This window comes from Chelmon rostratus, chromosome 8 (assembly GCF_017976325.1).
Source record: "Chelmon rostratus isolate fCheRos1 chromosome 8, fCheRos1.pri, whole genome shotgun sequence".
Lineage (NCBI taxonomy): Eukaryota > Metazoa > Chordata > Actinopteri > Chaetodontiformes > Chaetodontidae > Chelmon > Chelmon rostratus.
This window is the reverse complement of record NC_055665.1, coordinates 25,526,428-25,536,365: the sequence shown is the minus strand read 5'-3', so window position 1 is coordinate 25,536,365 and position 9,938 is coordinate 25,526,428. Positions and strand designations below refer to the sequence as shown.

General features: G+C 44.3%; 1 protein-coding gene across 2 annotated transcripts in view; it reads right to left on the bottom strand.

The window, feature by feature from the left end:
* Positions 1 to 314: 314 nt before the first annotated feature.
* The window catches only part of snrka (SNF related kinase a), a 48,442-nt gene continuing 38,818 nt past the window's right edge, over positions 315 to 9,938 (bottom strand). For both annotated transcript variants that reach the window (XM_041943197.1, XM_041943196.1), the window contains exons 5-8: positions 8,248 to 8,382; positions 4,090 to 4,291; positions 3,759 to 3,868; positions 315 to 3,185 (exon numbers count right to left, since the gene is read on the bottom strand). In XM_041943197.1, the coding sequence (XP_041799131.1) occupies positions 2,012 to 3,185; positions 3,759 to 3,868; positions 4,090 to 4,291; positions 8,248 to 8,382 (1,621 nt within the window). In that variant the 3' untranslated portion in view covers positions 315 to 2,011. The remainder of the gene's footprint in view (positions 3,186 to 3,758; positions 3,869 to 4,089; positions 4,292 to 8,247; positions 8,383 to 9,938) is intronic.

Genomic DNA, 9,938 nt, shown 5'->3' with positions numbered 1-9,938 from the left:
AAAAGATTTGGGATGGTGTGTAAAACATTAAAAAAAACTAAATGGGATCTGTTGTATGAGCAAAAACACCAGTTTGAAACATTCCACAGGTAAACAGGTTGATTGGCAACAGGTGATAGTAGCCTTTCATGATTGGCTATGAAAGGCTCGGTCGTTCACAAAGGATGGAGCGAGGTTCAACGCTTGACTGTAGAAGGGTTTGTGAACAGTGTTACCACATAGCTTTGTACGTCACCCTCACATTAGGTTTGACACTGCTGGGCTTTTTGCATGATGGTTTTCATTTCACCACTAGGGGAAATATTTTTAACAACAGTTTGGCTGAGTCTGTTACGTCAGTCGCTGTTGAAGTTGAGTCTTAATTGATTTTTTTTTTTTTATCCCAGAACCATGTCCACAGTGTCATGTCTTATGACGCAAGTATTATTTTTGTTATTTAAGTAGATATATATTTTTTAATGTAACGCTTGTGGTCAAAACACTGCTCAATCTGACCAGCTACACTCCTCCCCCTTCCCTACACCCTCTACTACCTACTTGTAGGTAATTTAGAGTTTGTGCCATCCTGAAAAGCACTGAAAACAGTAATTCAGAGGTTTGGAGGCCTGTGGTAAATTTGAAAAACTAAAAACAAAACATGAACTAAAAACACACCGTGAAAGGGTCGAAGTTCTAAGATGAAACCACATTCAAAAACAAGTTTGTGGCCAAAATCACCATGTAGTGACAAAGACTTCCAGCCAGTGGGGTCGCCCCCTGCTGGCCATTCGAGAGATGCAGGTTTAAGGCACTTATGAGTTGACTTCACGTTACTTTTATACGCTCTACCAGTGAACTGGTAGAACCAGTGAAAATGTGTGAGGCCGTACTGTTATGTCTGAAGCCAAGAAATGGCTGAAAAGTGCTGCACACGACGAAGAGGAGGAGCTGGTAAAAAAGGCCGCTGCTACTTCCATCACATGCACATGGTCATAACGAGCCAGACAATGAGCAGAAAACCATAAACTGTGAAGTCTGCCAGACGACGGTCGTTGCAGGGGGCGGTAACACAAGCAATCACCTCAAAAGAAAACAAGTTCGGCAAATGAGAAAAGCTAAAAAATGTGTCCTCTGCAAACGTCAAGTGAATCATGGAGCAGCAGCGGGGAATAAAGAAGAAGTAAAAATGTGCCTGATGGAAGTTATTTGAGAAAAGGTTACATACTTTTTCAGCTCTGCACAATAATTGTTCAGAAAATATCTCTGTAATATGTGAAATATGTCCTATTAATACAGCCAAGAGAACAGCTGCCATGCGGATGCCCTACCAGCGCTTTACCCCTTTTTAAGGACAACGAATAAACCTTCACACGCCGTTACTGTCAGCACTTCAACTTATACTGTGAGGCCAGCCCTGCTTGAATCGATACAACTTTTATGGAAAATTACAACTTTATCTCAAAATATTAAAAAAAGTTTCTCAAAATAGTTTCATGTTTTGACATTTTTTTCCAACACAGTACTCCACTCAGCTAAAAAAAAAAAAAAAAGTGTTCTCCTACTACTCCATATACATAAAATCAAGCCCCAAACGTTCTAATACCAGCAAACTGTTAGCAAGATCGTAACTTCCACTAATCTGAAAGGAAGCTGGGGGTCATAAAACAAGGATGAAATGAAGAACATACTGAACTCACTAATAAACGCTAAAAGCAACCATAAACAACATGCACAGACATATGAACAGTAAGCAGAGCACAGGAAACACAGTGACAGTAAGGTGCAGTGGAGCCACACAGTGCTGAGAGCTAAGACAACAGCAGAAGGCAGGTGTGTTGATGGTGAGCTGATGTGAGGTCAGCTATCTGCTACAGCTAAACACAAGACTAAATCACAAGGCTCAACCTAATCTGATCTGAAGGGGGTGACGTGTAGAGGGACTGAGGTGGAGAGGCGAGCATGGAGGGAGCGGGTTGGTTTTCAGCTGGTTGTAGCAGGTGAGGGTTGATGGTCCACGGAGGGTCAGAGGGCTTCAGATGACCTGGCAGCAGCTGGCCGGAGCTGAGGTACAGAGCAGGCCATCCCTGGAGCCTCCGCCCCGCTGGATGTTGACGGAGATGGTCTTCTCACACAGAGGTAGTTGAAGCACGCCGTTTTTCAAAGCACTCAGGTTGCTGTGAGCGTCCCTGCTGCCCGGCCCCGCCTGCAGGCCAGGGGGGCCGTGCGCCACTGTTTTGCGGTGATGGTGCTGCGCGGCGTGGGTGCGAGGCAGCGCGGTGGTGGGGAGGGTGATGGTGTCCAGGCTCCCGGTGGAGCCAATGCACATCCTCCAGGCCGATTTCTCCTGGATTTTTACGCTCCCTCCTGAGAGGTTGCGAGGGTCTATGATGATCTTCCCCCCTCCTCCTCCCCCTCGACCCCCACGTCCGCCTCGATGGTGCTGCAGCTGGGAGCTGAGGCACAGACTCATCAGCTTCAGGCTCTCCACCAGCTCGGTGCTGCGGCTGGCGGCGCGGGACGGGCGGGGCAGAGAGCTGAGGGCGGGGTTAGTAGTGCTACTGTTGTTACAACAACTGGAGGGGCTGTCTTGTCCTTTGTTACCCCCTCCTCCTCCTCCACTTCCCCCTCCACCACCACCACCCCCTCCTCCGCCATTCCCACCTCCTCCAGGAGGACTCCCCCTATCTGGCCCAGAGGTTCCACCTCCCTCGCCGGGAGGTTTACTCTGCCCCGAGCTGCTGCCTCCCCCGTTGCCCCCCGAGCTGCCAGGCGGCCCCTCACTGCTGTCCCTTCTGTTCCAGCCGTAACCAAAGCCCGAGTCTTTATCCAGACGCCTCCGATGGCTCTCGGAGTCATCATCGCTCGTCTCAGAGCTCGAACACGACGACCCCCTCCCCTGGCTCTTGCGCCGGTGGTAGCGCTTCTGCGTGGACCCCGGGGACGAGGAGGAGCCGGCCCCGGAGCTCAGGCTGGCAGCGTTTCCAGCCATGTTCATCTTGAGGCGGCTGAGTTTGGGCGGTAAACCCTCATCCATGTCAAAGTCGTCGTCCGACTCCCCCTCCTCCTCGAAGATCTGGTTGAGCACCGGCGCGCTCTTCCTGGAGGTGAGGCGGTTGGTGATGGACGGGGGCTTGCGGCGCAGGATCACCTGTGTCGGGAGGGGAGACGGGTCCTGCTCTTCCTCCTCCTCCTCATCCTCCTCCACCCTGAAAAAACATAAGACATGAATGATTTGACTTTATTCAGCAGATCAGAACAGGATCACAATACAACACTATGCTAGACTATTTGGATTTCAAGTGGATTGTTCTCATTATTAATGTATCTTCCTATTATTTTCCTGATAGTCGACCCACGGTGATGTTTTTGAAATTTGTTTTGTATGAATAACAGTCCAAAACTCAGAAGATATTTGGTTTACATGACATGAAACAAAGAAAAGTGGCAAGTCTTTACATTTAAGAAACTGGAACCAGAGAATATTTGGCATTTTTTTCCCTTGAAAAATGATCATTATTTAAAGAGGCAGTACTACTCTGGCTCTACACCCTGTCATTCTCTGCTTCTTTTTTTAGGCATTTTCTGCTTTATTTGACAGTGATAGCTAAAGAGAGAGAGAGAGAGAGAGAGAGAGAGAGAGAGAGAGAGAGAGAGAGAGAGAGAGAGAGAGGTAAGGCAGAGGAGGTAGAGAGGATGTTCATATTTTTGTAAAAAACAACACACAAAAAAACAACATTTCACTTAAAAACTTCTAAAAAGGGAATCTATACTTGTCAGACCTGAATAGGCAGGTTCTCTGCTTGGCTCCTGCTGAGGTGGATGGCGTAGGAGCCCTGGTGGTCCCAGAACCAGACCCAGGAGTGGGGCCCGAGGTGGCAGCACAGGCTCCCTGGAATGAAACGATAATGACAAAAAGACCAGCTACATGCAACAGCATAAATTAAAAGAGAGTGTTAAGTATCCAGGGCAGTCTGCTGCAGAAACTCAAAATCCTGCATGGATGCACTTCAGGCTGTGCTTGAAAAAAAAAACTGAAACAGAGCCAAGTTTCTTTAATATTTTCCACAAGTGGTGGTAAATGAAAACAAAGAGTGATGAAGATGAGCGTACCTGTGCTGGCGGTCCTGCAGAGTCGGTCACTGTGGTTTCCTCTCGTCGGCCCAGCTCTAGCAAGCCTTTGGAGCGATGTCCGTTGAGCAGGTTCTCTGCGCTGCGGGCGGGGGACTGAGGGCCTCCAGCATGGGAGATAGAGGACGCTGCCAGGCTGTCCTCTATGTCCTGGTGCATGTCAACTCTGGTGGGCCACGACTGCCTGTAAAGACGAGACAGAGGGGATTCAACTCAGAGTTTAATATTTCATCTATTTTTAAACTTTCTCAGGTCTTTGAAGATTAAAAAGTGTCCATTGCTTTGGCAGTAAACTTTAAAAATCAGATTTATAGTAAATTTCTCCTCTCCTCAAGTCACTTGTTATCAGATAGTAAAAACCTTCTCCCACAGTAGATTATACAGACAAGCACAGACAATTTGCAAGGGAGTAGAAAGGGGAGGAAGATTACCCACGACTTCAAAGATGCTGTATATAAGTTGTTCCACTGAAATATGCAAATGTCAAACTGCATTCTTTCTGGCCCAAGTGAGATGAATAATCCACATCACTGCACTCTACCTTGTTCCACAGAAATCAGGAGTCTTTACCTAATCAGGCCAGCAGAAGTGACTCTGATTACAGGCCATTTCCGTAAATGCTATGCTTAATTCAGTGTTTGTCATTGTCTAACAGCAATGCTGCACAAAGGCCACACTCTGTATTTATTTTCAGTTAGCAAAGCACAGCCCCTCCATTCACTGACACTGAATGATACACCAATTAAACACAGTCTGCCCTGACCTGGAAGAAAGGCAGCTGAAAAGAGTCAGTAAAGCTGATTAGACCGCGTCATAAGAGAGAGAGAGCTGTGAATGTGAAAAGATGAATATCATTTTACTTGAGCTAAAGCAGGAGATAGTGTTATCCTGTGTACTGAGACCCAGCAGCTGAGTGTGCCAGCTTATGACAATCATCATATCATTCCTCATTACATAACCACATATACAGTATATCCCCCTCTGTGACTGTGTACAGTGCCTCTATTTGAACTGAAATGACTGTCACCACTTCCACGCCACCTTGCACACAGGTGACGAGGTGGTTGTTGTGGTGCAGACAGTTGCCATAGCTACCATCGCGTTTCCGCCTACAGTGTATTTGTCTGCTTTCAGTTAACACTGAATAATTGCTGGTCCTGTTGTGGCTGTAGGGGAGAGGAGAGTCAGTGCTGGAATATATTAGCCCTGCCGTTCATGTTTGCACTGGAATTTTAGCTGGGGGCAACTTTGTGCCAGTAATAGGTCTCTGTGAGAAAGTGGCCATATCTAACTAAAAAGGAAGTCCTCTCTGCACGTCTGTCAGTCTGTCCAACCGTTCATCTGGTCGACTTCACACATGCCCGGTGTATTACTGACAACCCAAGGAAGTGCACGTCCAGTGCAAAGTTGTTTGGATAAGTGGTTCTCGAGAAAAATCATGTATGTACAGTTTAAATGACAGCTGGTGACTGCAATATACCCAGAGCCATGTAGAGAGAGGCGTGGGGGTAACACTGTCTCTGGCACTATTTAGACCTAACTGGGCATCAGCTAATTTGAGTTTTAATGACAACATTTTGATAACCCGATGCAGTGGTTAAACTAAGGTTATTAGGCTAACGTTAGTTAGCTACGATCAATGAATAATGCCAACCGATCCTTTCTAGCACTCTGGGAACCTGCTATAACTTGGGGTAGCTGGCTAGCTTCAGCATGAATTCATCTATCATCAATAGTAATGAGAAAACAGTGAAGATTTCATTCTGGATGAAAACCTTAGAGTAGTGAGTGACAGGGCTTATCTTTCAAAGGCTGATACTCTTTATTGAGTATTTTGACATTTTTAATACATAAAAAAGGGTGTCTGCAGTGTGTCAACACATTTAGTCAATTAAATTTCATTTATCAACGAAGCACAATGATTATTATTTTTAATAATTTAGGTGTGGCTCATGTTTTGGGAACACCTCAAACTGTCTAAAACTCGTGGTGTAGCGTAATGCTGCTGTGTTTTAAAAAGAAAGTTTATGTGTGTCTACGACAGTGGGTCTGGAACTGCTCTGTCTAGAACTGTGGGGGCTCTCCAGCTTTGCGGGGTGATGATGCTGAGAAAGCTGCAAGCAGCAAAACCAGAGAACAGATATTAAGTTAGGCAACAAACAGCAGAAAACAAAGCAAACTGGTGTATATTCAGTGCAATAAGATATTGACAAATGTACTTTTGACATTTACAGAGATGTACAATGTTGCTTGACAGACTTACAAACAACAGACAAACTAAAGGACTGGTTATCATACCTACAGAAGTATCTGCATTAAGTGTATATGTGCAGGTAATCTGCATGAGATGCACGTCACCGCTGAATTAACTAATGTGTATGATAAAAACAAACAATTCTACATCCTGGCAGACTCTTTCCTGGAAGGTATGTGTTGACAGGAAAGAGCTGAAACAAACAGTGAGACTGAGCGATCACCTGAAAGCACACAAGAAAAAAATTAATCACATGAAAGGCATTGCTGTTGGCTCAACACACACGAACGCACTCTCACTGACTGGAGCTCGCAACGGCACAGAAAATACGTCTCACAAACACAGGCAAACATTTCAGATTACATCCACGTCAAGACGGATGATTCTGAAAGGAGTATTGCATCAAACTTGGTTTTTAGTCTGCAGAGAAATGCAGAAACAAAACTAAAACTGACTGAATCTGTTCTTCATCTTTCAGTCGTCCATTAAAAAAAGTGATGCATTCCAGCAATGACCCTGTAAGGAGTGAAACAGCGGTTGTAGCAGGCTGAACATCCATTCTGTTGCATCTTTTATGCTGCAAAAACATTAGCAGGAAGCTAAACATTCGTTTCACCAGCGCTCAGTAACACAAGGCTACAGGGCTACTGTCCCACTACTGAGGGAACACAGTGGAGTGAAGAAGCATCATCCTATCAAGCACGTTATAAAGCACAAGACGAAACATGAGTCATTACATTTTCCACAGAAAGATGCAGGTATCCACCATATGTCGAGGCCTATGGGGCCATCAGCTAACTTACAGTGATTGTGCAGGTCATTGTTGCTATGTACATACAGTCTGTGGAAAACTGAATGACTCATGTTTCCTCTTATGTTTCGTCTTGTGTCTGAGATGAGGAGCACTTGTGTTATCATCACTGAGTACTCTCTAATATCTGCATAACCCGACTTAACTCTCAAGCCCTTGTATTCTAGAAGGGTTTCAAGAATAGAGATGCAGTAAAAATAAATCTTGGATGTAAAAAAAAATGGTTGCCTTCATGCTTTAAATTGGCTTATTAAAGGATTTCGTAGACTTAAAACACCCTCTGTAGAGCAGAAGGAGGAATGTGGAGGGCGTTGTGCCAGTGTTTCACAACCACAGCTGTCCCTGCTTAAGCCTCCTCACTCCTCTCTTCCTTATTTGTTCCTCTCCTCTCTTGCTCTTCCTTTTATAACTGTGCACCATCCAGCTCTCCTCTTCCTTTTAAAAGGAACAATGCTGGCAAGGAAGCAAAGAGGAAATACTTAAGACAGCTGAAGGGATAAACTACCATATATTTTGTTAGTTTTTACCATTATGATGACGGACTGGAGTGGAACTTTCATCACTTACCTCATCAGTAAACAGGAAGGATGTAAAACCTTCCAGTGACTAGAATAATGATAGGAAATCGAAGAGACTAAGGACCAGATTGAAAATACTTTGAAAAATCTGTTTGTAGTTGAAACTATTTCCTCTCCTCCGTCTCCCCTGAGCCCAGCAGGTCGAGGCCCAGTGAACCCAGAAATGGAAATGAAACCTTTGGAGATGTAACCCAGCCTTAAGTAACTGATGCTGGGCTCTGCACAGTGGAGCCAGGCAGGCTGCAGCGTGAGCCGCTGAAGCGAGAAAGGTAAATTACCCTCTTCGTGGCTCATAATATGACTCAGATAGTCATTATGATGATGAGCAGTGATATTTCTTACACACGCTCTTCACTAGTTAGTTAGAAAATAAATGAATTGTGCACAGGCCACAGCATGGCAAAGGCCCCTGTATTAGTTCAAATGTGAGTGATAATGGCGATGTTTTCATGCTTGCTGTGTCACTGCGTCATGTCATTGCTCTCGCAGTGTTTTACCTGAACTGTGCCTTGATGTTGCTGGGGCTGGAGGAGCGGGTCTGGACCTCCTTCTCCTGCTTCTCCCTCAGGATCCTCTCTGCTAGCAGGTAGTATGTGGCTGTGATGTGGTTGTATTTGTTGGTCTCCAGGGCTCTGAAACAACAGAGTAGTAGTACATTAGGGACATGTACACATGGAAAAGCACAGCGTATACAAAACAAGACATTGGGAAATGGATGAACAGAGTAAAAGACAATAACAAATAAGGCTTACTCTGTTAATACAATCCAAAATAATCAAACAAAACGATATGACATTCTGTGTTTCCAGAGCATCAGTCAACACCAATTGTGAAATGTCAGATTTTTTGAATATCTCCAATACCACAGCAGAGATTAATGGTTGATTGGTTGAATTAACAATTTCTAGATCTGTCTAGGGCTGCAACAAACAATATTTTCATTATCAATTCATCTTCTGATTATTTTTGTGATTAATCAATGAACTGTTAATTAATAGTAATGAAAATAATGAAAAATGCCTGCTACAATTTCCCACAGCCCCAGTGGACATCTTCAAATGTCTTGTTCTCTCCGACAGTCCAAAATCCTTATATATATCAAAGATATAGATATACGGTATATCAACTAACCAATTAATAGACTTGAATTGAACTGCTGCAGCTCTACATCTGTCAAGCACAAGTTAAAATTGTGAAAAAAGCAGGCAGCATCAAGCTGATGCAGAGGGTTGAGATGTATTTATCCTGGGGGGAAATTTAATTATGTAGATGATCATTTTGAGTTTCAACTTGCTGATCAGACACAGAAATGAAGGAAGACAGAGGAACCCCTGCAGCCATCCAAACTCCACAACACAACAGAGAAGGACATGTTCCAGCAGCGGACTGGAAAACACATGTTGGAAACACAAGTGGTAGATACGTCTTGTGAGGTTCCACCAAAGAACACAACACAACACAACACAACACAGTGGTAAATGAAAAGCTTGTCCAGCAGCATGTGATGCCAAATGACAGCTGTGGTTTTATATGTCTACAATCTAACCACAGCAAAGCTGCACCTGCATTCCAGCAGACTCAATCACACATAACTGCAAAACTGTGGAGGGCCTGGAGCACTGTTTGTAGATTGATTAGAAAGGAAACATTTGAATCCATTTGAAGATGCATCTGGAATGTAAAAAAATGTGGGAAACTGAAAACTTTCCATATGCACTGTCTTTCTGTTGATTTCTATATGTGGCCACAGCGTCTAATGCTATAATACTGGCTTTGAACTTCCTATAATCTCAGGGCCCAAGGGCTATTTGTTGTATCAAGCATCAAGCTGTTACTTGCATAACTTATCAAATCAAACCATTTCCGCAATCATTACGTGCACAGATACTAGATGTGGGGAAAAAACAGGACAGTTAAGTTAGTGGACCACCAATGGAAGCTGAGACTATTGGAAATCCTCACATACACGTTTAGGTACTTCCTGTCCCTTCCAGCAGCTCAGGCTGTGATTAGGACATAACAAGGTTAGATATCTGCAGCCAAATTGTATTTTCCTTTAGAAATGTATATGAACAAATATGGTGCCACTGCTTCATTTAATCAAGTGGGGGACTAGCTAAGTGACTGTAAGGCAAGGGGAAGTGTGTATTGAGGTATGAGAGCCAATCACAAATCCCTTCTCTGTGGC